The following is a 27641-nucleotide window of genomic DNA, read 5'->3' as shown; positions in this document are numbered from 1 at the left end:
GTCCTTCCTGAACAGCTTGTGCCCGTCCATGACCGTGCACCAGTCATCCGAGCTCCCACCAAGTCTCTGCTATGCCAGTCATGTCAGAGGTCTGTGACTGTGCCAGGACTTCCCGTTCTTCCTACTTGTTTCCCAGGATCTGTGCATTCATGTACAGGCACTGGAGATGACTGGTCAATTGCCCTGATTTCTCTGGAAGAATGAGAAGTCCCCTCTGTTGCTCCTTCCTCCAGGTCTCCCACTTCCCACTGCCCTTGGGGCTTTGGTCTCCATCCCCCAGAAAATCTGCTTTTCCCTCCCTGCCTCATATTTGCCCACCTATAGCCTACAGCATGCTGGCCCAGTTGCTGCCCAACCTGTCCTTGAACTCCTCCAACATCGGAGAGGCCACAGCTGCCCTAGGGGGCTGTTCCCCTGCCTCCCTGCTTTAACTGGAAGTCAAACGGGAACCAAAGAGCTCAGTTGGGTTGAACCTGAAAGGAAATGCCATCCTCTTTCCTGTCCTACTGAACCAAAACTGGAACTGAGCCACTAAAAATCACAGAGTCACTAGCTAGACTGGGGTCACTGGTTCAATGGGGGTCACCAGTCACACTGGGGTCACTGGTCAGACTGGTGTTATCAGTTAAAAGAAAGATTCAGCCTTCAAAGTTGCCTGTCACAATTCTGTTAAACTATACAACCCACTGGCTGTGGGGTTGTATAGGGACATGCAAAGAAGAGAGCACAGAGACCTCAGCTGGCTGTAGTTTGTTCTACAGCTGTCTCCACTCCTTCACTCTTATTCTTGATCCCCATTGCTTTAGAAGAGCTCTGTGTCACTGCCCTGAAGTGCTGGGTGCCCCTTGCCCCAGCCTGCTGAATGCTTCCTGTCACTATGGCATGTGTCCTCAGGGCCAAGGGGACAGAACAGGACTGAGGGACCAGCCAACAAACATAATGCGAGAGGGAAGAAGAGCAGGAGCTTCCTGTGCTCTGTTTTCTTCTCCAGCTTTAAGCCCTAGCAGGGGCACAGGCACTGGCACTGACACAGCCTCCGTGTAGCAGCAGAAGGGAAAAACTCCTTCCTGGCCCCATGCTACCACCAGCAAAGCCCCGCCACAGCCAGCAAGGCTCTGGTGTAGGAGACTGCTAGGCTTTGCCCCATGTCAGCCCCAAGGAATTAAGGGGTCCCAACCCAGCCCAGCCCAGCCCAGCTCTCAGTCCCAAGCTGCCCTGGCTGGAGGAAGGCTCTCTGGGGCAGAGCGGGAGAGGGCTGTCAGGCTCCCAGGGCCCTGGAGCAGCTGGAGGATGAGCAGCCTCCAGGTGGAAGCTGGGCAGGCCCCCTGGCCAGAGGGGCAGGCTGGGTGTAGCCAGCTCCTCCTGGCTGTAGCAGTCAGCTCCAGGCCCCAGCCCTCATCCCCACCCCCAGCCTCTCTCGGGCTCCCGCGCCAGGCCCAGGGGCCCGGTGCCCAGCACTCACCCAGCTCCCCACCAGCGATGGAGAAGTCCCGGGGCAGCAGGGCCCACTTCTGCACGCGGTGGGCGCGGGACGGGGCGCGCTGGTTCACCCGCTCCACGCCCAACTGGATAGCTTGGTATACAGCCGGGTCCCGCGTGCTCAGCACCTCTGACACCCGCATGACCTTGCTGCCCAGTGCCCGGCAGAACCGCACAGCCTCAGGACTCAGCTCATCCAGGGGTGCCCCCGAGTCCGGCTCCACCTTGCACTGGAGGAGGGAGAACCCATCACATAAAGAGGCAGGTGGGCAGCCAGTGTGGGGAGAGTGGGAACGTGGGCACAGATCCTACCACGGCAGCCATGGCTCTCCCAGGCCAGGCACTGGGCGAGGGTGAAGGAAGGAGACATCAACTGTGGCAGGGTGATAACTACCCATGTGCAGGACAGACACAACAGTGCAGGTCATTATGTTAGCCACAACCGAGGACCAGGGGCCACAGCTGCACTCGGTGGGCTGGGGCCAGGAGGTGCCCTTCACTGCAGCAGTTACCCTCCTGCCACCACCATGGGCAGCCCAGTGAGTCCACGCCACATAGTACCCTCGGCCCACCCTGTGGGATTCATCCCACCAGGACAGTGGGGGCAGACATGTCCCCACCTTCAGTGTGAGCAGCATGGACAGGAACTTCCTGCCGTCACCGACCAGCATCGCGTTGCTGACGATCGGCACCTCCTTCTTCACGGCGTCCTCGATGGGCACCGGGGCGATGTTCTTCCCGCCCGCCGTGATCACCAGCTCTGCAACCGGCGCAGCGTCACTGGGGCGGGAGGGAGTGGGAAGGGCAGGTCCATGGCAGGGGGAAGCCCCGAGACAAGAGCAGTGAGGGTGGGGGCGGCAAAGGGCAGCAACAGGACGCAACAGGGCAATGCTTCCCCTCCCATCCCATCTGCACTGGGGCCTCCAGCCCCACAGGCCTGCAGCACCCCAGCATAACCCCCGCCGCAGTGTGCTCCAGCCCTTACCCTTGATCCTGCCCACAATGTAGAGGAAGCCATCGCAGTCACGGCGCACAAGGTCCCCCGTGTGCAGCCAGCCTTCCTCGTCCAGCGCCTCCCGTGTCAAGGCCTCCATGCCCAGGTAGCCCATGAAGATGTGGCGGCCCCAGCACCACAACTCACCAGTGCCCTCGGCGTCTGGCTCCTCGATTCGGGACCTGCATCCTGGCAGCTCCTTCCCACAGCTGGAAACAGTGCTTTCACCCTCAGTGGCAGTGGAGGCTTTGTAGGGGGCAGGGCCCCCAGGGACACACACCCGCCTGGGGTGACTGTGCAGTCCCTGAGGTGCTCTGAACCACCATCACCTGTGCCCCCAGCTGGAGCAGGTCCCCACCCCCATGCCCCAGCCCCTGCTGTCCCCACACCCTTTTCAGGTGCCTGGCTTCCCACAAGGATCTACACACCCAGGCTTGCACCTCTGCCCAGTGCCTGCCCCTACTCCTCCCCCTGTAACTTCTGGTCTTGCCCCACCTGAGGATGCGACAGGACTGAGGTGTGCAGGTGCTGCAGGGCCCATTGGTCTCGCTCAAGCCGAACATATCAAGGAGCAGCAGATGGAGGCTCATGAAGAACTCCAGTGTGTCCTTGGCGGTGGGCGCTGCCCCGGTCAGCAGCAGGGTGCAGCGCTGCAGCCCCAGCTCCTCGCGCACCTTCCTGAACACCAGGCGCTCGGCCAGGGCGAAGCCCCAGGGCACCGAGCCGTCCCTGTGGGGTGGAAGAGCAGGGCTGAGCCTGCAACGGACCACAGGGCTGGGCTGTGGGCACTTTGCTACGCTTCCAGGGTGTCCTGGGCTGCTAGGCTGGCATCATTCACCCTGGATATTGCCTGCCGAAGGTGCCCACAGCAGCTGGCATCCAGCCTGTCACAAAGCAAGGAACCCTGCTGGGTTTTCATAGATTTCATAGACATTAGGGGTGGAAGGGACCTCGGGAGATCATCGAGTCCAGCCCCCCGCCCAAAGGGCAGGAAGTCAGCTGGGGTCATAGGATCCCAGCAAGATAAGCATCCAGTTTTGCTCTTGAAGGTGTTCAGAGTAGGTGCTTGAACCACCTCCGCTGGCAGACTGTTCCAGACCTTGGGGGCTTGGACAGTAAAGAAATTCTTCCTTATGTCCAGCCTGAAACGGTCTTGCAGGAGTTTGTGACTGTTCGACCTCGTCATCCCTTGGGGTGCTCTGGTGAACAAATGTTCCCCCAGATCCTGGTGGTCACCCCGATATACTTATAGGTGGCCATCAGATCACCCCTGAGCCTGCGCTTTTCCAGGCTAAAGAGTCCCATGGCTCTCAGCCTGTCGTCGTAAGGTCTGTTTTCCTGACCTCTGAGGGTTGGGCCAGGCTGCGGCTCCAGGCAGCCCAGGTGCTGCGAGCTGTCCTGAGACTGGGCCCCATGGGGACAAGAGCCCCCAGGCCCACCTATTTCCATGATGCTGCTGTGGTCTGAGATACCCGGCAGGACTGGGGACCCTGGGCAGCACAAGGCAGTCACCTACAGCTGCCACAATGGGAATCACTGCCGCCCATTGACCTTGGCTCCATGCTCCCAGCTCTGCTGGCAGCCCCTGGACTACGGGCACGGTCCTAAGGGATGGCTCTGCGGCCTACTCAGGTAGTGAGAGACGCGCGGGTGAAGCCTGCTGCGCCCCCACTCCCCCGAAGCCCCCCAGACACCCCCTCAGCAGCCGCCGAGCCCCCTGCCGACCCCCAGCACAGCCAGAGGGGAGCGGGCTCGTGGTGGGAAGGGGTTAACTCCTCGCTTGCTGGGAGGAGGCCGCTGCCTGGTGCCCCCGCCCAGGCCCCTACTTGGCCCAGCCCCCCAGGGAGCCCCGCGACCGGAGCCGCGCGAACAGGCTGCGTAAACAGGCGCCCGAGTTAGCGCAGAGTTCGCACAGGGGAGGGCGCGGGAGGGCACAAGACCCTGCCTGCGACCCCCCCCCAGCCTTAGCCAGCCCCAGCCGTAGCCAGCCTACCAGAGGCATGACACGGATGGGCACGTGCCGCACCCCGAGGGTCCCCTCGGGCTCTGTGGCCCCCCCATCGGGCACCTCAGAGACGGCCGCCCAGACGGAGCCCACGGTCCCGGGCTCCACGCAGACGGAGCCCCTGGCTCTTGGCTGCGGGGGCTGCCTGTCCCTTTCTCAGGCTCTGGGGCCCGGGAGCACGGCCACCTCCCCGTGCGGGGTCTGCTCCCTACTGGGGTCTCTGGCGCGCCAGCTGGAGGAGCTCCAGGCCACAGTCCAGAGACTGCGTGCCATCAGGGACTGCGAGCAGGAGACAGACTCCTACTGCCAGGCCCGTCTCCCCCGGGAGCCACAGGGGAGAGCTCCGTCTCCCTCCATGGCTAAGGAGGACTCTGGGACCTCCCGCTCTGCCCAGTCAGGGGCATGGACCGAGGTGGTCAAGGGCCCCAAGGCCCGCCGCACCAAGGCCCCCCGCCCTCGCCGGAGCTTAGCAACAGGTTCGCACCTCTTGCAGCCCCGGCAGAGCCCACGCAGTTGCCGGCTCCCGCAGGCATCCCAGGCTCGACCGCAGCTACTGGCCCCATTCTCCCCAAGACAAAGCATAAGGTGTTTGTTGTGGGAGACTCCATCCTGCGGGGCACTGAGGGACAATCTGCCACCCCGACCCCTTAGCCCGGGAAGTCTGCTGCTTCCCGGGGGCCCGCATCCGAGACACTGCGGAGAGGATCCCGCAGCTCCTCCGGCCCACAGACCACTACCCCATGCTCCTTATTCACCTGGGCACCAATGACACGGCTCGGAGCACCCCCGGCCAGGTCATGAGGCGCTACAGGGAGTTGGGAGCGGGGCTTAGGGGTCTGGGAGCTCAGGTGGTGTTTTCCTCGATCCTCCCAGTCTCGGGCTATGGGCTGAGGAGGGAGAGGAGGATCCACGCGGTGAACCAAAGACTGCGGCGCTGGTGTCATCGGGAAGCCTTTGGCTTCCATGACCACAGCCCACTCTTTGGCGAGAGAGGCAGCGAGCTGCTGGGAAGAGATGGCCTCCGCCTCTCTCCCCTGGGGAGGAGGCTCTTCTCAGCCAGGCTGGCTGACCTGCTCCACCGGGCTTTAAACAAAGCCGCTGGGGGATGGGGGGACTACTGCCACTGCTGGCCCGCTGAACGGCCCTTGCAAAGCCAGCGGACCAAGGCACTTGAGGGAGCCCACCCCTGCCCCAGCCCTGGCACAATCTGTGGGCAAGGCAAGAGCCCCCAAGGGCACACTTGCCTGCCTGTACACTAATGCCAGGAGCCTGGGCAACAAGCAGGAGGAGCTCGTCCTCCTGCTCAGTGCAAAGAAATACGATGTCATTGGGATAAAGGGGACCTGGTGGGACTCCACCCATGACTGGACCACGGGGATAGAGGGCTATACCCTGCACAGGAGGGATCGTGTTGGCAAAAGGGGCGGGGGTGTAGCTCTCTATGTGAAGGAAAGCTACATGTCCCTGCAAGCTGATGTTGGCGACCGGCATGGACAGCTAGAGACCCTCTAGGTAAAAATTCGTGGGGAAAATGGCACAGGGGACACAACGGTGGGAGTCCACTACAGACCTCCCACTCAAAGTCCTGAGCTTGACCAGGAGTTTGCCTGGGAACTGACTGAAGCTGCTTGCTCCAGGACCTTGGTGGTGATGGGTGACTTCAATTACCCAGACATCTCGTGGGAAGATCACTCAGCTAAATCCGAGCGGGCGCAAAGCTTTCTCTCGTGCGTGGATGACCTCTACCTGACTCAAGAAGTCTGTGGGCCAATGAGAGGCAAAGCGCTGCTCGACCTGGTACTGGCTACAGGGGACGACCTAATCGGCGATCTAGTGATTGATGGGAAGTTGGGTGACAGCGACCACGAGCTGATCACCTTCACCATCCGCCGTAAAGCTGGCAAGTCAGTCAGCAACACAGAAGTCCTTGACTTCAGAAAAGCCGACTTTGATAAGCTCAAGAGGCTAGTCGGTCAGGCCCTCAGGGACCGTGACCCCAGGGAGATGGGAGCTCAAGAAGAGTGGTTGCTTCTCAAGGAAGCGATCCTCAGTGCACAAGCTAAATCTATTCCAACACGGAGGAAAGGCAGCAAGAAGGCACAGCAGCCCCCCTGGCTCTCCAGGGACCTAGCGGACCTCCTGTGGCTAAAAAGGAAAGCCTACAAAGGATGGAGGACAGGATTCACCTCCAAGGAGGATTACTTCGCGCTGGTCTGGTCCTGCAGGGAGCAAACCAGGAAAGCCAAGGCTGCAACTGAACTCCAACTAGCTTCAAGCATCAAGGACAACAAAAAGTCCTTTTTCAGATATGTGGGGAGCCGGAGGAAAAGCAAGGGCAATGTTGGACCCCTGCTAAACCAGATGGGGCAACTGACAACTGACGCCCAGGAAAAAGCCAACCTATTAAATTTGTGTCAGTCTTTCATCAGTCACACGGGATGCCCATGCCTGCTATGGGACAGGGAAATCTGGGTGAGGGGGATCCCCTACCCTCCATAAATGCTGACCTCGTGAAGGAACACCTTGAGAAGCTGGATACCTTCAAGTCAGCTGGCCCTGACAACCTGCACCCCAGGGTACTCAAGGAGCTGGCGAGCGTCATAGCCCAGCCCCTGGCACGGGTCTTTGAAAACTCCTGGCGCTCTGGTGTAGTGCCCGAAGACTGGAAGAAGGCCAATGTGGTGCCGATCTTCAAGAAAGAGAGGAGAGTGGATCCGGCTAACTACAGGCCCATTAGCCTGACTTCTATCCTGGGGAAGATCTTAGAAAAGTTTATTAAGGAGGCCATCCTTGAGGGACTGGCCCAGGCTAACATCCTAAGGGACAGCCAGCACGGGTTTGTTGCCAGTAGGTCTTGTTTGACCAATCTTATTTCCTTCTATGACCAGGTGACCTATCACCTGGACAAGGGAGAAGAGGTTGATGTCATATATCTTGACTTCAAAAAAGCTTTTGATCTGGTATCCCACGATCACCTCTTGGCCAAACTGCCCAGTTGTGGCCTTGGCTCCACCACGATCCGCTGGCTGGGAAATTGGCTTCGTGGTCGGACCCAGAGGGTTGTGATTGATGGCAGTCACTCATCGTGGTGCCCTGTGACCAGTGGGGTCCCTCAAGGCTCTGTCCTGGGACCCATACTGTTCAACATCTTCATTAACGATGTGGACATTGGAGTCAGGAGTGGACTGGCCAAGTTCGCCGATGACACCAAACTTTGGGGCAAAACATCCACGCCAGAAGATAGGCGGGTGATCCAGGCTGACCTGGACAAGCTCAGCAAATGGGCAGACGAGAACCTCATGGTGTTTAACACCGATAAATGCAAGGTTCTCCACTTTGGGAGGAAAAACCTGCAGCACCCTTATAGGCTCGGCAGTGCTACGTTGGATAGCACTACAGAAGAAAGAGACTTGGGGTTCATCACTGACCACAAGATGAACATGAGCCTGCAATGCGATGCTGCGGCTAGTAAAGCGACCAAAATGCTGGTGTGCATCCATAGATGCTTCTCGAGCAAATCCCGGGACGTCATTCTCCCCTTGTATTCGGCCTTGGTGAGGCCGCAGCTGGAGTCCTGCGTCCAGTTTTGGGCTCCACAATTCAAAAAGGATGTGGAGAAGCTTGAGAGAGTGCAGAGGAGAGCCACGCGCATGATCAGAGGTCAGGAAAACAGATCTTACGATGACAGGCTAAGAGCCACGGGACTCTTTAGCCTGGCAAAGCGCAGGCTCAAGGGTGATCTGATGGCCACCTACAAGTTTCTCAGGGGTGACCACCAGGAGCTGGGGGAATGTCTGTTCACCAGAGCGCCCCAAGGGACGACGAGGTCGAACGGTCACAAACTCCTGCAAGACCGTTTCAGGCTGGACATAAGGAAGAATTTCTTTCCTGTCCGAGCCCCCAAGGTCTGGAACAGTCTGCCAGCGGAGGTGGTTCAAGCGCCTACATTGAACACCTTCAAGAGTAAATTGGATGCTTATCTTGCTGGGATCCTATGACCCCAGATGACTTCCTGCCCTTTGGGCAGGGGGCTGGACTCGATGATCTCCCGAGGTCCCTTCCAGCCCTAATGTCTATGCAATCTATGAAATGGGTTCGGCCCAGCTGCTCTGTAGGGGGTCAGCTCAGAGCCCTGGGAACAAGCAGTCCTGTGCTGGGGCTGGGGCAGGGACGTGCTGTCCCAGACAGGGAGCTGGGAAAGCCGCGGTCATTCCCCACCAGCTCAAGCTGAGTGGAGCTGCTCCCAGAGCCAGGGGAGGAACCCTGCCCAGGCCCAGCTGAGCCCTGGGGGAGGAAGTTTTAAGCCAGGCGGATGGGGGTGCTTTGGGTCAGTGCCACCCCCTAGGGATAGGCAGGCCCAAGCTCTTGGAGGAGTTGGCGGAGCAGGGCAGGCCTGCACCCTCAGCACGTGCCTGGCATCCCAGTAAGGAGCTGGTCTGGCTCAGAGCACCTGCACCATTTGCTGGCTGGGTCCCTCACGGCAGCGGGTGAGTGGCCGTGGGGGAGCTCGGCCACATCTGTGACAGCCCCAGTGTCAGATGTTCACATGGCTGCTGGGTGCCACCAGGCTCGTGTGACCCAACACACATGTCCTGTCTGCCCTGTGCCCCCCCGTGCCGCCCTCCCCCTCACCCCGATGGAGCCACCCGCCCCGTGCCCCTGACTGCCCCTACCCACCCGTCCAGGCGGCTGTAGCTGGCCTGCAGCCCGATGCCCCGTGCCCACTCCACCAGCTTCCTCTTGACCAGGGACGACTGGCTGAAGGCGGCTTTGAGCTTCTCCTCCATCTTCTCCCACACGCGGGGCACGGCGAACAGGAACGTGGGGCGCACCTCCTTCAGCGTGGGGAGCAGGGAGCCCTGGGCCCGCACACCAAGCAGGGTCAAGGGAAAGGGGTCCTGGCTGGGGGCCCTGGCAGCCCACACACCCACAGGCAAAGCTGGTGCTCCTCCCCTGGGGACCCCCACCCTGGTCCCAGAGAGGGGCTGTGCTCTGCCAGGGCCAGACCCTTCTGCACTCCCTGCCCTGTCTGGGGTGCAGCTCTGCACTGACCCCGGGGCAGGGCCAGACAGGGCCAGCGCGAGGCGTCCGGCAGCTGGTCCTAAGCAGGGTGCAGGACAGACAGGTTAAGAGAAGGGGGGTGACATGGTGGGCAGGGAAGCTGACTCCAGAGACTGCTGCTAGGCAGGAGCTGAGCCATGGGACATGCCGCAGGCAGACTGGGCCCCTCCACAGCGCACTGGGGGCAGTACCAACACCCCAGCTGGGGACACGGAGGGCGGGGGGGGGGCACAGGTTGGACCCTGGGCTGGTCAGAGCCTTTCTCTGCCTGTGACCAGCAGAGGCAGCAGACAGGGCAGCCGTTGGGAGAGGGAGTGGGGCAAGCCTTGGTGAGGAAGGAGCATTCCCTAGTGCTGCTTGTTGAATTTGTGTGCGTGAGTGTGCAGGAAGTGTGTGTATGCATGTGGGAAGAGTGTGTGGGAAGCGTGTGAAGCATCTCTAGGTTTCTCCACAGAGAAACGTCGGGACTGGTTCGATGAGAACGACAGGGAAACTCCAGCTCTCATCGACAGAAAGGGGAGAGCCTTCAAAGCCTGGCAGAACAACAGCAGCTCCAAACAGCAGCAAGACGGCTCTCCCCACGTGAAAGCCAAGACCCAGAGGAAAATTCAAGAGGGAAAGAAGAATTAGGGGATGTAACAGGGACCCCTGGCCCTGTTATCAGGAAGCAGGGCGGCCCCTTTAAATCCAGAACATTCCGGGCACAGCGTCCAGCCATGCAGGGGTTAAGGGTCGAGCCCTGCCAGCCTCAGGTGAGGGAAGGGGAAGGCCAGCACCACAGAAACTGCAGGCAGAGCAGGCCGAGGGGGAGACTCCCGAGGACTGCAGAGCAGTTGCAGCAGCCTCCTTGGGAAGAACGCACCGTGCGGTGACGTGGAAGCACAGGCGCATATAAGCAGGCACCTTGCCTCTCTTTTTTTTTTTAATTTCCATTATATGGCCATCAGGGCCTATGGTTTTTGTTTAATACTAAATGGAGGTGGTTTGTGGCTGAGGTTGTAGCGGAGGAGGAGGTCTCATTAGCACCAAGGGGCACCTTGATAGAGTGCTCAAGAAGCCCTGCTGCGCTAGGGGTGCAGCACTACAGCCACGAGCCCAGAGTCACTTGAAGGGAGGATAGGAGCCTTGAAGCCAGGTCATAGTGGGTGGACTTAGGCAAATGGCCCTAACTACAGAAAGAGGGGGAAAGCCAGAGGAGCTGAGGCCCCAACAGCCTGGCACCACAGGGGCACAGTGTAGAAGGGCCAGTAGGTCTGGTGTCTTGGACAGTATGGAACAGAGGGCCTTGAGCCCAGGCAAGTTAGGGAGCTAGAGCCTTGCATTCAAGCCTTGCTCAATGGGTTTTTGACTGACAGGCCTAGCAAGATAGAGAGGGGGTAAGCCCACAGAGGCTGAGACCACAACATAAAGAGCATATTATAAAAGATCTGCAAGGCACAGGGCATGCCAAGGAAAAGTAGGAGCATGCATTTTGCCCTTAAGGCAACAGCTCATTATCCTGCAGGTGGTGAGCCTAGAGCCTGTCTGGGAACCTGTGGGTCAACCTCCCATCTTTTTAAGAGCCAAGTAACATCAAGTCATGGCAGAAGAGTAAAAGGTGTGAAAGCTGATCCCCAGGAGAGGAAAATTCAGCAAGACTTGATGGGTGCACACGCACTGGCCTATTTAAAAAAATGCAGCTGAAGACAGCACCCTGTCACAGGGGAGGACAAAGCAAAAAGGATTCGAAACTCTGCTGACATCCTTGATGCATATAGTTATTTCAGTGCAACCAAAGCAGTATTTGGGCCAAGCACAGCAGGAGCCGCTGCACTTAGGCCCAAGGATGGAACAACACTCCCTAAAGGCAGCTCCACCACCAACATATGGCAAAGGAGCTGTCTTTCAAGAGCCCCTATGGTGAGATGCTAATGTTGAAGACATTACTTCCAGGCCTCACTAAGAAGACAATGCCTTCAAGGCCCCACAATCCCCAACACCCCATTAAGAACTACCTTGCAGATCTGAAAGCCATTAAGCATATGAACAACAAACCATGTGGGCCTGGGGCTTCAATTTAAAAGCAAGGTGGATAAAAGCTCTCTTACCAGCTACATGTCATTATTAGGAAAATCTAGAAACATGAACAGGCTCCCAGTGATGAGGAAGATGCCATTTTCATATTCAAGAAAAGAGATAGATCAGACTGCAGCAGTTATCATGATGCTGTGCTCCCATTCAGGGCTGCCTTCTCCTCAGTAGATTCACTTGCCCCACTGAAGGTATACTACCCAAATACCAGCATGGGTTCAGACCACTCAGAGGTACAAGACACCATCTTTGTTGCTAGACAGCTGCAGAAGTGCCGTGAGCATGACTGAGGTCTTTTTGTAGCCTTCGTTAACCTGACTAAGGCCTGGGATTCAATCTACAGCTGGGGTGGGCAGAATACAGCCCATGGGTCAGATCTGCCCTATGGAGGGACTTTGTATGGCCCACAGTGGGTCCCTTGGGCCCATCTGACTCAGGCACCATCTGTCCCGTGGTGCATCCTGCCATGCCCTAGGCATCCAGCAGGTCTGGGGCAGCTCCACAGTTAGACTGTCTTTCTAGGTAGCCCAGGTGGCGGCAGCTCCTTCTGTCTGCCCCCGCCACTGGCCCTAGTGCCATGGTACTGGCAGAGACCCACGCACACAGCCCCGACCCTAGCCCGCCCCAGACTGAGCCCAGTGAAGTGGACCAGCCGGAACCCAAGTGACCCACCCTGCACCTGCTCCAGACTTGTCTGCCCACACTGAGCAGCAGCGGCAGTGCCAGGGGCTGGGCAGAAGCTACTGCTCAATTTGGGGGAAAAGCAGTTCCTCCCCCTCACCACTGCCAAGTGCTCCTTACTGCAGCCACCTGGATCCCACACCAGGGCTGCCCTACGGCACCTCTGCACTGCCACCGCTGCCCTGCTGGGCAGTTTAGAGGTGGTGGTGATGGCAGGGGAGAGGAACAGCCATGCGGTCCAGGTGCAGGCTCTGGGTGGCTGCAACAATAAGCACCCAGTGGTGGTGAGGGGCAGGGGCCACTTTTCCTGCCATGTTGAGCAGCAGCTTCTGCCTGGCTGCCACCACCGCTGCTGCTGCTTAGCACGGGTGGGTGGGGAAATCTGGAGCAGGTGTGAGGTGGGCTGGGTCAGGGCTGCGTGTGCTGGTCTGAAACTGGTCTGCTTTGCCAGACTGAGTCTGGAGTAAGTGCAGGGCAGGCTGGGTCAGGGGTGCGCACAGGTCCCCGCCAGTACTGTGGGGCTGGGACCAGCAGTGGTGGAAGCCAGAAGGAGCTTCTGCCACCGCCTGGGCTGCTTAAAAAGGTGGGGCTGGCTGGGGGCTGTGCACTACTGGTGGTGGTGCTCAGGCTCTGGGCTGTTGCAGGGGAAGGGAGAGTGCTGATAGGCCCGCGGTAGCTCCCAGAACTACCTGTGTGGCCTGTGGGCAAAAATAATTGCCCATCCCTGATCTACACAGAGGCCCCAAGGAAGAACCTGATGAGATTTGGCTGCCTGTCAACACGTGTTACCATTTCCAGTCTCCTTCACAACACCATGTGTAAAGAAGTCCCCCTTTTTGATGTGCCTCACTGCACTGCACAGCCCAGCCCTCCGCGGTTCTCACTCCGCCTGGTCGGTCCGCCTGTTTACCTAGGCAACTGAGCGCAGGCTCAAGAAATTCCTAAGGGAGGGGACGATCACTCTCCCTTGGTCCTGAACTTCCTGCTGAACAAGAAGTGACCCTGCCTGGGAATGCTGATGAGTTTTAAAATGACTGGTTTACATTAGCAGGGTTCAAATAATGCCTGCTTCTGGTTGGAGCCAGGTGATGTGGTCAGAAGTTATTGAAGGGTCAGATCACCTGGTCTGGGGGGACTCCTTCTTCCAGCAGGCATTTTGGATCACAGAGGTAACATACCTCAAGCACCTGCCTGAAGGTGTTCTGTAAGTAGAAACTTGGAATCTAGCCAAAAATTAGGATTTATGTGTAAGAAGCCACATATTGAAAGAGCCACATATTGAAAGAGCCACTGAGCTCATATGTGCAAGACTTAATTGACCAGAAATTGTTCAAGGTGTTTATTTTTCTATTAACTAGTTTGCGCGGCCTGTTCGCAAGGCTCCAGTCACGCAGCTCCCTGTGGGGCTGGGCAAAGTAGGAGCCAGGAGGGGCGTGACCCTCCTTGGCCCACTTACCCACACCCAGATGACTGGGTCCCTCCCTCCACGGGCCCCTGCTTACCTGCCAGCAGGCTGGGGCTTGCCGGGGGTCCTGGGGTCGCTGCTGGGGTCCCTGGGCTAATGGGGTTGGAGCGGGCTTACACCCACGCGTCTCGCACCGGAGCTGGAACTCTCATCCACATGGGCACCGATGACACGGCTCAGAGCGCTCCCAGCCGGGTCATGAGGCGCTACAGGGATTTGGGAGCGGGGCTAAAGGGTCTGGGGGCACAGGTGGTGTTTTCTTTGATCCTCTCAGTCTCGGGCTGTGGGCTGAGGAGGGAGAGAAGGATCCACGTAGTCAACCAAAGACTGCGGCGCTGGTGTCACCGGGAAGGCTTTGGCTTCCATGACCACAGCCCGCTCTTTGGCGAGAGAGGCAGCGAGCTGCTGGGAAGAGATGGCCTCCACCTCTCCCCCCTGGGGAGGAGGCTCTTCTCAGCCAGGCTGGCTGACCTGCTTCACTGGGCCTTAAACTAAGCCCATTGGGGGACAGAGGGACTACTGCCACTGCTGGCCCGCTGAGCAGCCCTTGTAAAAGCCAGCAGGCCAAGGCACATAAGGGAGCCCACCCTAGCCCCAACCCTGGAACAAAATGTAGGCAGGATAGGGGCCTTAAGGGGACACTTGCGTGTCTATACACAAATGCCAGGAGCCTGGGGAATAAACAGGAGGAACTTATTCTCCTCCTAAATGCAAATAACTACAATGTCATTGGGATAACGGAGACCTGGTGGGACTCCACCCATGACTGGACCACAGGGTAGACGGCTATACCATGCACAGGAGGGATCGAGTGGACAAAAGTGGCAGGGGTGTAGCTCTCTATGTCAAGGAAAGCTACACATACCTGCAGGCCAACATGGGTACCCACGGTGGACAACTTGAGACCCTCTGGGTTAAAATCTGTGGGGAACACGGCACAGGGGATACTATGGTGGGGGTCTACTACAGACCTCCCACCCAAAGTCAAGACCTTGACCAGCAGTTCACCAGGGAATTGGCTGAGGCTGCACAACCCCGGTGTATGGTTGTCATGGGAGACTTTAACTACCCAGACATCTTGTGGGAGGAGCATTCGGCCAAATCCAAGCGGTCGCAAAGCTTTCTCTCATCTGTGGATGACCTTTATCTGACTCAGGAAGTCTACGGGCCGACAAGTGGTAAAGCACTGCTTGACCTCGTACTGGCAACAAGGGATAACCTAATCGGTGACCTAACGATTGAAGGGAAGCTGGGTGACAGTGACCATGAACTTATCACCTTCTCCATCTGCTGTAAAGCTGGCAAGTCAATCAGTTGTACAGAAGTCCTCAACTTCAGGAAAGCTGACTTTGACAAGCTCAGGAAGCTTGTCAGAGAGGCCCTAAAAGGCCACAACCCAATTGAGAGGGGAGTTCAGGACGAGTGGTTGCTCCTCAAGGGAGCAATCCTGGATGTGCAAGCAAAGTCTATCCTGTCTTGGAGGAAAGGCAACAAAAGGGCACAGCAGCCCCCTTGGCTCTCCAGGGAACTGGTAGACCTGCTGCATCTTAAAAGGAAGACCTATAAAGGGTGGAGTACTGGAACTGCCACCAAGGAGAAATACTCTGCACTGGTCCGGTCCTGCAGGGAGCAAACCAGGAAAGCCAAGGCTGCAACTGAACTCCAACTAGCTTCGAGCATCAAGGAAAATAAAAAGTCCTTTTTCAGATATGTGGGGAACCGGAGGAGAAGCAAGGGCAACATTGGACCCCTGCTGAACGAGATGGGGCAACTGACCACTGATGCCCAGGAAAAAGCCAACCTATTAAATGGGTACTTTGCATTGGTCCTTCATCAGTCCCATGGGACGCCCATGCTCGCTATGGGAAAGGGAGGTCCAGGTAAGGGAGATCCCTTGCCCTCCATTAATGCTGACCTCGTGAAGGAACATCTTGAGAAGCTGGATACCTTCAAGTCAGCCGGCCCTGACTATCTACACCCCAGGGTACTCAGGATGCCGGTGAGCGTCATAGCCCAGCCCCTGGCATGGGTCTTCAAGAGCTCCTGGCACTCTGGTGAAGTGCCCGAAGACTGGAAGAAGGCCAATGCAGTGTCTATCTTCAAGAAAGGGAGGAAAGTGGATCCAGCTAACTATAGGCCCATCAACCTGACCTCTATCCCAGGGAAGATCTTAGAAAAGTTTATTAAAGAGGCCATCCTTAGTGGACTGGCCGATGCCAACATCCTAAGGGATAGCCAGCACGGGGTTGTTGTGGGTGAGTCTTGCTTGACCAATCTCATTTCCTTCTATGACCAGGTGACCTATCCCCTGGACAAGGGAGAAGAGATTGATGTCATATATCCTGACTTCAAAAAAGCCTTCGATCTGGTATCCCGTGATCACCTCTTGGCGAAACTGGCCAGTTGTGGCCTTGGCTCCACCACGATCCGCTGGCTGGGAAATTGGCTCCGTGGTCAGACCCAGGGGGTAGTAAATGATGGAAGTCACTCATCATGGTGTCCTGTGACCTGTGGGGCCCCCCAAGGCTCTGTCCTTGGACCCATATTGTTCAACATCTTCATTAATGATGTGGACATTGCAGTCAGAAGCGGACTGGCCAAGTTTGCTGATGACACCAAACTTTGGGGCAAAGCATCCATGCCAGAAGATAGGTGGGTGATCCAGGCTGACCTGGACAGGATCAGCAAATGGGCAGACGAGAACCTGATGGTGTTTAACACCGAAAAATGCAAGGTTTTCCACCTTTGGGGAAAAAAAATTGCAGCATCCTTATAGGCTCGATAGTGCTACGCTGGGTAGCACTATGGAAGAAAGAGACTTGGGGGTCATCATTGACCACAAGATGAACATGAGCCTGCAATGTGATGCTGGAGCTACTAAAGCGACCAAAACGCTGGCTTGCATCCATAGATGCTTCTTAAGCAAATCCCAGGATGTCATTCTCCCCTTGGTGAGGCCGCAGCTGGAGTACTGCGTCCAGTTTTGGGCTCCATAATTCAAAAAGGATGTGGAGAAGCTTGAGAGAGTGCAGAGGAGAGCCACGCGCATGATCAGAGGTCAGGAAAACAGACCTTATGACAAGAGGCTGAGAGCCATGGGGCTCTTTAGCCTGGAAAAGTGCAGGCTCAGGGGTGATCTGGTGGCCATCTGTAAGTTTATCAGGGGTGACCACCAGGATCTGGGGGAACGTTTGTTCACCACAGCGCCCCAAGGGATGATGAGGTCAAACAGTCATAAACTCCTGCAAGACCGTATCAGGCTGGACATAAGGAAGAATTTCTTTACTGTCCGAGCCCCCAAGGTCTGGAACAGCCTGCCATCAGAGGTGGTTCAAGCACCTACATTGAACACCTTGAAGATCAGATTGGATGCTTATCTTGCTGGGATCCTATGACCTTAGCTGACTTCCTGCCCTTTGTGCAGGGGGCTGGACCCAATGATTTTCCGAGGTCCCTTCCAGCCCTAATGTCTATGAAATCTATGAGATATATAGCTTGCAGTAACTCAGATGTGTGATCAAAGGATACCATGCGACTTTGCTCTAAGAAATGTCTCTGCTACTGCTCTACCCTGTACCCTATTCCAAACCAACTCCAGTGAGTCAAGCATTCTCAAGGACTACTAGGCCTGTGTTTCCCAAAGGGCGCAGGTCACCAGACTCGAGGTGGCGGCGACGTTATTCCCAGGCTAGCAGGTGAGCTCCAGAAAGGGGGTGAGCTGAACTTGAGGCGCTTGGAGCTTGGCAGGTGGTTGAGAACAGTGAGGCGGGTAGCTTAACGTAGGAGCGCCCCCTGCTGGCCCGCCACAACCTGTACACTTCGGGCTTCGCCTGGGAGAGCAGCGACTCCACCAGGAAAGCAGCCTGTGTTGGGAGTGGTAAGACTCCCAAGCTTGGATTTGGACTGAGACAGGGACCCATGGTCCTGTGGATGCTGAGACCTGGCCCTCAGGCCACAGCTCCTCTTGATGACTTTAGCTAACCTATTCTTAAAACTGCACAAACAAACCTCATCCATAAGCACCAGAAGCAATCCCTGGAAACACCAAACTCACCACAGTAAAGTAGGGAGACGAGGGCACCCACCATGTCCTGCCTCTCTTAAGACAGGAAGTAGCTTGTGAAATGCACTCCAGGGACCCAAGGAAGAGAGCCATATCCCCCGCTACAGAGCAAGGCAAGAACCCCAGAATCCAGGACAACCTGACTGTGAAGTCAGATTCCTTCCTGAACTCAAATGTGGTCGTCGATTTGAGCCTGAGTGGAGAGGCAAGACCCTCTAGCCAGCAGCCTCCAGGTTTTTATTTCTGAAAAGGAACATTGGCATATCCCAGGCACAGTCTCCAGCCTGGGCTGCATCCAGCATAAAAAACTTGTAAGGAAAGTGGAAAAAAAATCCCCAAACCCTGACATTGAGAGCAAGAGTAAGAGGGGAAAATATTCCTTCCTGGCCCCATGTGGCCACAGCAAATCCCAGAAGCCTGGGACAACCATACCCCCACCCACACACACTCTTTCACACAGCCTGGGAGCAGAAACCAGAATCCACCCCTCACAACCTCTAATTGGAGACCCAGGACTCCCCTTTCTGTCCTCCCAGCCCCTTCATGCACTTCTCTTTCCATGTCCAACCTGGGTGTGGAGCCCTACTTCATTCTCCAGAAGCTTGCACCATCCTCTCTGACTTCCACATGCTCTGAGCTGCAGAGCCCTTCCCATGATCCCTAAGTGATGTGTGTGGGCTGCCAACTGTTGCTCTTCTCAGATGACTCCAAGCACTGTTCCTCCTAGATCATCCCTGCCCAGGGCTTATCCAGCCTCTTCTTGAACACCTGCAGTGGTGCAGAGCCCACAGCTTCCCTGAGCATCTCTTCCTCTGCCCCATGTTCCTACAGTGAAGAAGTTTTCCTGCTATCCAACCCCTCCTGTCCTAGTGCTGCTCCACAGGGACCCACCTTAGGACCCCCTTCTGTTCCACTTCAGCACTAGGACCTTTGTGCAAGAGAAGCTGTGCATGTATGGAGCATGCAGACAACACAGAGTGGAGGCCATGGAGGAGGAGAGGGACTGGGCTGGATGGGGAGCTGTGTATGGCTGTTTATGATGTGGCCAAGAAAAGGGCCGGTGCAATGCCAGGGTGTGCTGGACGGGTATTTTAGCATACAGGAGGAGGAATCAGTGCAAAACAAGACACCAAGAAAACCCCATTGTGAACAGCCTGCAGTTCTGTCACCCGCGTTCAGGTCCAGGGGCTTTAGCCTGGCCCAGGGGTGGAGAAGACTTCGCAAGACAGGCAGTGGGAGAGCAAACCTGTCCAAGCAGAAGTGAACAAAGCTCAACTTTTCCACCCTACAGCAGGAAGGTTGGGGAGTGTGATCAGTTCCATCCTGCTGGGTGGGGGAAGAGCAGGGAGGTAAAGAGTCAGGTAGTGAAAGAGCAGCTCAGGGGGGAACAAGTACAAACTAGTCAGAAACAAATTGAACATGAAGAGAGGAAGAAGTTTTCTAGTGATCAGAGAAGTGTTGCTTTGGAACGGTGGTTGAACACAGAGGGTCTGGGCAAGGCTCTGGATGGCTTCAGGGAGGATATTGTGCAGCTTTGGCAGGGGCAGTGGCAGAGAACCGGAAGCAATAATCAGTGTGTGGCACAGAGCCTGGACTAGGTGCCATCCTTGTGGCAGGGCTGGAAGAGAAGCACTGTCTGCAGGGGCATCTGGACACCCCAGACTTCAGGGCTCCTGTGGGTGCCTGCAGAGGCCAGGAAGGAATTTCCCCCAGCAAGGCTTCAGCTGCTTGTGCCCCTGCAGACTCCTTGGACAACAAAAGCCTGCCAGCGAAGGCAGGATGCTGGGCCCTCTGGCCTAGGACTTCTCCTGTGGGATGGAGCTGCTACATGGAGCTGCAAAGCCCTGAGGCTGGGAAGCCCCTCACACTCTTAGGGGCGCTGGCAGGATGAAAGATAGGGACTGGGGCAGGGGGCTGCATGGCAAGGCAGGAGGGCACATGCTGCCCCCCAGACTCCTGGCCAGCCCAAGAAGCCAGCAGCTCCAACCTCATGGAGGAAGGGATCTCTTAGAGCATCCCACCGGAGCTGGTTTATCTGGCACAGCTCATGTAGGACCTTTGATTCCTGGGGGCAGAGCCAGACCTGGGGGAGGGCAGGAGTGATGGAAAGTAACTGGGGAGTGGGTAGGAGGAGAGGGAAGAAGTGGGAGAGATATCCCAGCCAGCAACAGGTCACCTCCCCAGAGCTGCTGCTGAGACTGCAGCCCTTGGAGTCCCCGACTGGGCAGGGATCAACTGGGAGGTCCGACAGGGGCTGCTGACTCTGTGCCCACCACCCCTGCACCCTCCCACCACCACCCCTAGCCAGGCTCCCATTACCTTCAGGGCGTTGGGTTGGGCGAAGAAGGTGGTACCCCCCACACACATGGGCAGCCAGAGGTCGAAGAGCTGTGCAGCAACGTGGCTCAGGGGCAGGTAGCTGACAAAGACCTCATGAACCTGGAGCCCCAACACCTCCTTCAGCATCGTGGCCTCCCACATCACCTGCAGTTGTCAGGGCTTTGCTCAGCAATAACCCAATTTCAGGCCAAGACAGCCCCTACCTCACCTGCTAGGGCTGGCATGCTGCATAGCCAATGTGCCACATGATGTGACCAGAAGAGCCCAAGCTGGCTGCAGAGACTGAGTCCAACAACACATGGGCCTGCTTTCAGGACACAGCCAGCTCCCATCCCACCCCAGTCCCTCTGGCACCTGGCAGCTGCAGCCTGGCCCATCGCATCCCTGTGCATCTCCCTGGACCCCAGCACCCAGGCTGCACTGGGCAGGTGCTTGCTCGACCTCACAAGAGCTGGAATCAACTCCCTGCTTCTCTTGTGGCTCCTCCTGTGACAGTGGCCTGGGGCCTGTGCAGGCTTCAGACACGCTCAGTATCTGGAACACCATGATGACAGGAGCTGACTAAGGACCTAGCATATGCCTCATCATTGGCAGCCATTGGTCTCAGGAGACCATGCAGACTGCACCTTTGGTGGCTTACCAGGTACCACCACAGCTTCTTGAGTGGCTGAGGAGTCCAATGCATGATAAGCAGACCCTCTGGCACATTGCACATACAAACTTGGTTGAGCTTGTGCTGGCATGCCAAGTACCATCTTGTCTTGCCTCCCTCTAACACCTCTTCTCTATCTGCTGATGTTTGCCAGTGACCACAGAGTGGCCAGCTCACCGGGGATGGGGATTTGGCCATCACGCATACGATTCACATGTTCACACCAGTGGAGGGGTCTTTATCACAGGAGCACAAACATACTGTGCATCTTGGCTCAGCATAAGGAGTCCATGTTTTGCTGCCTTTCATACAATAGAGAGCTAAGTGTGCAAGCACTGTAGACAGACATCTTTGTTGGCAGAGTGAGCACTGTTTTTCCAAACTCTCTTTTGAAGTTCAGCCAAGGTGTTGCTTGCCTTTCCAATGCAGGCATTAATTTTGGCTTCCAAGCCAAGATTTACTGAGATAGTGGAGACCAAGAAAGTGAATTTTTCAACCACTTCCACGCTTTCGTCATTTATTCTAACTTAAAGAGGGCGATCAGTTTGTTGACCCATGACTACTGTCTTCTTCAGGCTAGTGGTCAGATTGAAATCATCACAAGTATGAGAAAAGCGATCCATGAGACTTTTCAGTTCTGCTTCTGCATGACTAACAATTACTGTGTCATTTCACTGACAAGAATTTCTCAGGATTTCATTTTCTGTTTGAGATGAGCAAGGTTAAAAAGTTTCCCATTGGATCTGGTCTGAAGTTATACTCCTTCTGAACAGCCACTGAATGCATATTTGAGTAGGACAATGAAGAAAATGCCAGAAAGTGTCAGAGCTAGGACACAGCCCTGTTTGACACCCCTCTTGATTTCATATTCTTCCAAACGTGACCCATCAAGCAGCACTTCCATGCGTACTGATGTGGAAGGACTTGATGATGCTCAGGAGCTTAAGAGGGTAGCCAATCTTCTTCAGGATTCAGCACAAACCATCTCTGCTGACAAGATCAAAAGCTTTGTTGAGACTGAGAAATACTATGTACAAAGATTTCCTTTGCTCACAGCACTTTTCTTGTAGCTGTCTCAAGGAGAATATCATATCCATCATTGATCTACAACATCTGAAATCACAGTGAGACTCACGGCAAACTCTGTCTGCAAGGGTCTGCAGTCTAAGCAGGGTGACTTTGGTGAACAGCTTCCCAATGATGCAAAGTAAGGATATACCATGAAAGTTATTGCAGTCACTCTTATCATCATTGTTTCTGTACAGAGTGACTATGCTCACTTCCTTTCTGTCTTGAGGACCTTCACCTTCTCGTCGATACATACATATTAATTTGTGCAGGTGGAAGAGGAGGATGAATTTCCTGCACTTATCTCCGGCCAGTATGCAGTCTACACCTGGGACTTTACTACAAGCAAGCTGATCAATGGCTTTTTCTACTACGTGTGTGGCAGGATCATGGTCAAGCACTGTCAGGGTTGAGAGGTCTGCAAATACATTGAGAACAAAGTCACTGACCACATTTTCATGAGAGCAGAGTTCTGAGTAATGTTCAGCCCATCAATCCATCTGCTTATTGTGGTCATTGATGACTTTGCCTGCAGAGGATTTTAAAGGGGGGTCTTCCTTAGAACAGACCCAAAAACTTTCCTAATGCCCCCGCAAGCTGCTTGCACATGACCTCAGTCAGCAGCTTTTTGGATACTTTTGCACAGTTGTGGTCAATGACCATTGGCACATCACCTCGCTGTACATTTGACCTCTTGCCAGATTTCTCAAAGAGCCTGCCAGTTGCAGTAGCTAAGGTCACACATATTTCAGAAGAGCTGACTATCTCTTTTCTATGAGTGAGATCATTTCAGATAAGTTCTCATTGAACCAATAATTTAAGCTGTGATGCAAGGTACAAGAGTCCAAGGCAGTTTGATAGATGGCTCAATTAAGGTGAACCCATTTTTTTCAGCTGTATTACATGTCACAGCTTAAGAGATGATAGAGGCCCAGAGAGAATTTTAACAAATTGAGATGACATGTCTTCAGCTTTCAGTCATGTGACATTTAGTCGTAGTAAGCAGAGTATCTTGCTCTTGTACGATTTCCTGGGATGTTATTTGACTTGAGTGCAAACCAATGAATGATCAGTACCACAGTTAGCACTCTGATAGAATCACATAATGATTACATCATGGAAATCACAAGTGTGGGTGTTAATCAGCAGGTATCCAGGTTTTCTGTTTCCCACGGAAAAACCGAGAAAACCACAGATTTCCTGGTTTTCATAAGCATAGACATTAGGACTGAAAGGGACCTCAGAAGATCATCAAGTCCAGCCCCCTGCCCAAAGGGCAGGAAGTCAGCAGGGGTCACAGGATCCCAGCAAGATAGACATCCAAATGTCTCTTGAACACGTTCAAAGTAGGTGCTTGAACCACCTCCAGCAGCAGTCTATTCCAAACCTTGGGGGCTCGGACAGTAAAGAAGTTCTTCCTTATGTCCAGCCTGAACCAGTAACGGAGGAGTTTGTGACCATTCGACCTCCTCATCCCTTGGGGCGCTCTGGTGAATAAACGTTCCCCCACATTCTGGTGGTCACCCTGATAAACTTTTAGGAAGCCACCAGGTCACCCCTGGGCCTGCACCCAGGTCCACAGCTCCCTGTCCCCAGCTGCAGCAGGAGCACAGAGCCAGCTCCCCTGCTTCTGTCAGGGTGGCTAGGATCTGGAACCACCTTCCAAGAGAAGTGGTGCTGGCTCCTACCCTGGAGAGCTTTAAGAGGAGGCTGGATGAACACCTTGCTGGGGTTGTTTGACCCCACTACTTTCCTGCCATGGCAGGGGGTCAGACTTGATGATCTGCTCAGGTCCCTTCTGACCCTAGAAACTATGAAATGATGAAACTATGACCTTGTTCTCCCTTGGGGCGCTCTGGTGAACAGATGTTCCCCCAGATCCTGGTGAGCACCCCGAAAAACTTATAGGTGGCCATCAGATCGCCCCTGAACCTGCACTTTTCCAGGATGAAGAGTCCCATGGCTCTCAGCCTCTCATCATAGGGTCCGTTTTCCTGACCTCTGATCATGAGCATGGCTCTTCTCTGGACTCTCTCAAGCTTCTCCACGTCACAACTGACCATGTGAAGTAACACCTTGAGAGGCTGGACACCTTCAAGTCAGCCGGCCCTGACAATCTACACCCCAGTGTACTCAAGGAGCTGGCGAGCATCATAGCTCATCCCATGGCACGGATCTTTGAGAACTCCTGGCGCTCTGGTGTAGTGCCCGAAGACTGGAAGAAGGCCAATGTGGTGCCTATTTTCAAGAAAGGGAGAAAGGTAGATCTGGCAAACTACAGGCCCATCAGCCTGACCTCTATACTGGGCACGGTCTAGAAAAGGTTATCAAAGAGGTCATTCTCCACAGACTGGCCGACATTCAGAGGGATAGCCAGCATGGGTTTGTTGTGGGTAGGTCTTGCTTGACCAATCTCATTTCCTATTATGACCAGGTGACTTATCACCTGGACAAGGGAGAGGAGATTGATGTCATATATCTTGACTTCAAAAAAGCCTTTAATCTTGTATCCCATGATCACTTCTTGGCAAAACTGGCCAGCTGCAGCCTTGGGACCACCACGATCCACTGGCTGGGGAATTGGCTCTGTGATCATACCTAGAGGGTGGTGGTTGATGGAAGTCAATCTTCATGGTGCCCTATGACCAGTGGGGTCCCCCAAGACTCTGTCCTTGGACTTGTGTTGTTCAACATCTTCATTAATGATGTGGACATTGGAGTCAGAGGTGGACTGGCCAAGTTCGCCAATGATACCAAACTCTGGGGTAAAGCGACCACACCTGGATCATGTCCACAAGCAGGTGATCCAGACTGACCTTGACAGGCTCATGAAATGGACTGATGAGAACCTGATGGTGTTTAACACCAAAAAATGCAAAGGTCTCCACCTTGAGAAGAAAAACCTGCAGCATCCTTATAGGCTCAGAAGTGCTACGCTGGCTAGCACTATGGATGAAAGGGACTTGGGGGACATGATTGGCCACAAGATGAACATGAGCCTTCAGTGCAATGCTGCGGCTAGTAAAGCGAACAAAACACTGGTTTGCATCCATAGATGCTTCTCAAGTAAATCTTGGGACATCATTCTCCCCTTGTACTCGGCCTTGGTGAGGCTGCAGCTGGAGTACTGCGTCCAGTTTTGGGCTCCACAATTCAAGAAGGATGTGGAGAAGTTGAGAGAGTCCAGAGAAGAGCCACACACATGATCAGAGGTCAGGAAAACAGACCTTATGATGAGAGGCTGAGAGCTATGGGACTCTTCTGCCTGGAAAAGTGCAGGCTCAGGGGTGATCTAATGGCCACCTATAAGTTTATCGGGGTGCTCACCAGGATCTGGGGGAACATCTGTTCAGCAGAGCACCCCAAGGGAGAACAAGGTCATAGTTTCATCATTTCATAGTTTCTAGGGTCGGAAGGGACCTGAGCAGATCATCAAGTCTGACCCCCTGCCATGGCAGAAAAGAGTACTGGGGTCAAACGACCCCAGCAAGGTGATTATCTAGCCTTGTCTTAAAGCCCCCCAGGGCAGAAGCCAGCACCACTTCTCTTGGAAGGTGGTTCCAGATCCTAACCGCCCTGACAGAAGCAGGGGAGCCGGCTCTGTGCTCCTGCTGCAGCTGGGGACAGGGAGCTGTGGACTTGGGTCCCTGGTCCCATAGCCCTGGCAGCTGGAGGTCCGCTCCAGCAGGACAAGGAGGCAGGGGCTGTGGGTTGGGGGCAATGGGCACAATCAGGGCTGGGGAGCTGTTGTGCGGGCAAAGAGGAGCACCAGCAGGGCTAGGGAAGCTGTGGGGGGATAAGTGAGGGGCACCAGCAGGGCTGGGGGGAATATGGAGGGCCTTTCATTTTAATCACGGATTTGGGGGGGGTTATCAAAGAATTTGCAGTTTTTTATCAGAGAATTTCCATTTTTTTATCACAGAAAACCAGGATCCCTGTTAATCAGGTTGAATTGCTGCCAGTGTCCAGATTGTGGGTGGCACCAAAATACTTTGTGTTGAGGTTTCACGCTGAAGAAAGAATTCATAATACATAGCTCGTTGTATGAACATAGCCAAAGCAAAGTTCCATTTTCATTCATTTTTCTGACACCACCGGTACCCAAACAGTGAAGCCAGGCAGCATGCTCAGCGCCAACCCTTACAGTGAAGTCTCCAAGCAGGAAGATTTTCATTAGGCAAACTTTTATTGATTAAGGCACTAAGCTCATCGTAGAAGTGGTCGTTTGATTTGGATGAAGCGGTAAGAGTTGCAGTGTATGCACATAAGAGATTGACAGGACCAGAGACAATAGTGAGTCAGAGCACCATTAACCTTTGTTTGGGGCTTCTATTGCAAAGAGCAGCTTATTTTTTACTGCAAAGCCAATACTATGTTCTATGATTTCTTCAGGCTCTTTTACCACACCAGAAAAAGACGTAGTTCTTCTCTTTTGGCCAGCCAGTGCCTGGTCTCTAGTAGACCGACAGTATCGACATTCAGTCTCAGCAGTTCTGCATCAATGATTGCAGTTTGGGGGTGGGGGGGTGTCAATGGTTTGGAGGTCAGTGGATATACCTGGGGTCATTGTAGGTACATTCCAATTTCTGATCTTTAGGATTGAAAGTTTTTCCTTACATTTTTTGTAGTAGATGGTGGTGCGTGATAACAATCTGCTTTCAAGTTGAATCACTAACCTCCAAGCACCCACTCACGCAGCAGACGGTGGTGGGGAAATACCCTAGTGGCTGGGGACTGCCCAGTTTGAAGCACACAGTATTTTTCCAGTGCAGCGTGATGACCTCTCCCAGTGTTGGAGAAAACCCCTTGTGCCTGGATCTACCCCAGTTGATCTATGGCTCATAACTGGTAACTGCTGATTCCCATTTGTTTCATTGGCAAAGCTGGAATAATCTTTCCAGGGTGCAAAACCCTGAGCATTTGCTAGGTATTCAAGAGTTCCTCAAGCATCAGCATCACCCTTTCAACTTTGCTGACATATCAAGTGGGAAGGGAGAACAAATACAATGTGGGACCAGAAAAGTTGTAGGAGCTGCCAGAAAGAAGATTAAATAATCGTCTACCTGCCTTAGCAGCAGATTTTCCACTCCAGATTTTCTTTAAGGGTCTAATCCTTTTGCTACTTCCTGCTCCCTTCCTGTCATCTTTGTCTACCAGTTTTTCCAGCTTCTTCTGCCACAGCTGCTGTTGTGATGATGAGAGGACAGCTCGCCGGAGTCCGACTAACGGCTTGTGCGTGCCTGGTCGTGGAGCGCGGGAAGGCAGCAATGTATCATCGCCTGTCGCCAGCCGTGGCTGCTATCAAGGGCCTGGGCCAAGCGACAGATGCGTGGCTGAAGCAGGAGGCCCCAAGACTCTTTCTGAGTGGCCACAGAGTGAGCCTCCGCGCACATCACAGCTAGCCGGGCCAGCAAAGGAAAGCGAGCGACTAACGGCCAGCTGAACCGGTCGAATTAAGCAGAGCCAAGGGCCTGGGAGAAGAGAGTCTAAAAGAAGGCCTTAAAATAGATCATCCCAGGACACCGTAACATCAGTCTGCAAGTGCTAGCAGTACTGACTGAGGTAGCCCGATGTACTGACTGCGATCTGGCTATGACAGATACGCGTGTTAAGAGGTGGAAACAGAGCAACCTTGTCTGTGAGGGCACAGACCAAGGTGAGAAAAAAAAAGGCACGGGCTGCAGGCTGGGCTGGACGCTGGCTGGCACAAGCACGGATCGGCACACGCGCCACTCACACAAGGCTCTGCCAAGAAATGGCCGA

General features: G+C 55.0%; 1 protein-coding gene across 4 annotated transcripts in view; it reads right to left on the bottom strand.

Annotated features, from left to right (window-relative positions):
• The window catches only part of LOC149867844 (long-chain-fatty-acid--CoA ligase ACSBG2-like), a 56975-nt gene that overhangs the window by 15609 nt on the left and 13725 nt on the right, over positions 1 to 27641 (bottom strand). For 3 of the 4 annotated variants that reach the window (XM_090037427.1, XM_090037428.1, XM_090037429.1), the window contains exons 8-13: positions 20138 to 20302; positions 9156 to 9337; positions 2969 to 3202; positions 2465 to 2682; positions 2100 to 2239; positions 1463 to 1709 (exon numbers count right to left, since the gene is read on the bottom strand). In XM_090037427.1, the coding sequence (XP_089893553.1) occupies positions 1463 to 1709; positions 2100 to 2239; positions 2465 to 2682; positions 2969 to 3202; positions 9156 to 9337; positions 20138 to 20302 (1186 nt within the window). The remainder of the gene's footprint in view (positions 1 to 1462; positions 1710 to 2099; positions 2240 to 2464; positions 2683 to 2968; positions 3203 to 9155; positions 9338 to 20137; positions 20303 to 27641) is intronic. The other variant, XM_090037431.1, reaches the window with a different exon arrangement.

Source organism: Crocodylus siamensis, chromosome 3 (genome assembly GCF_052110815.1).
Source record: "Crocodylus siamensis isolate JL-2025a chromosome 3, ASM5211081v1, whole genome shotgun sequence".
Lineage (NCBI taxonomy): Eukaryota > Metazoa > Chordata > Crocodylia > Crocodylidae > Crocodylus > Crocodylus siamensis.
The sequence above is the reverse complement of the archived record's forward strand: the minus strand, read 5'-3'. Positions and strand labels throughout refer to the sequence as shown.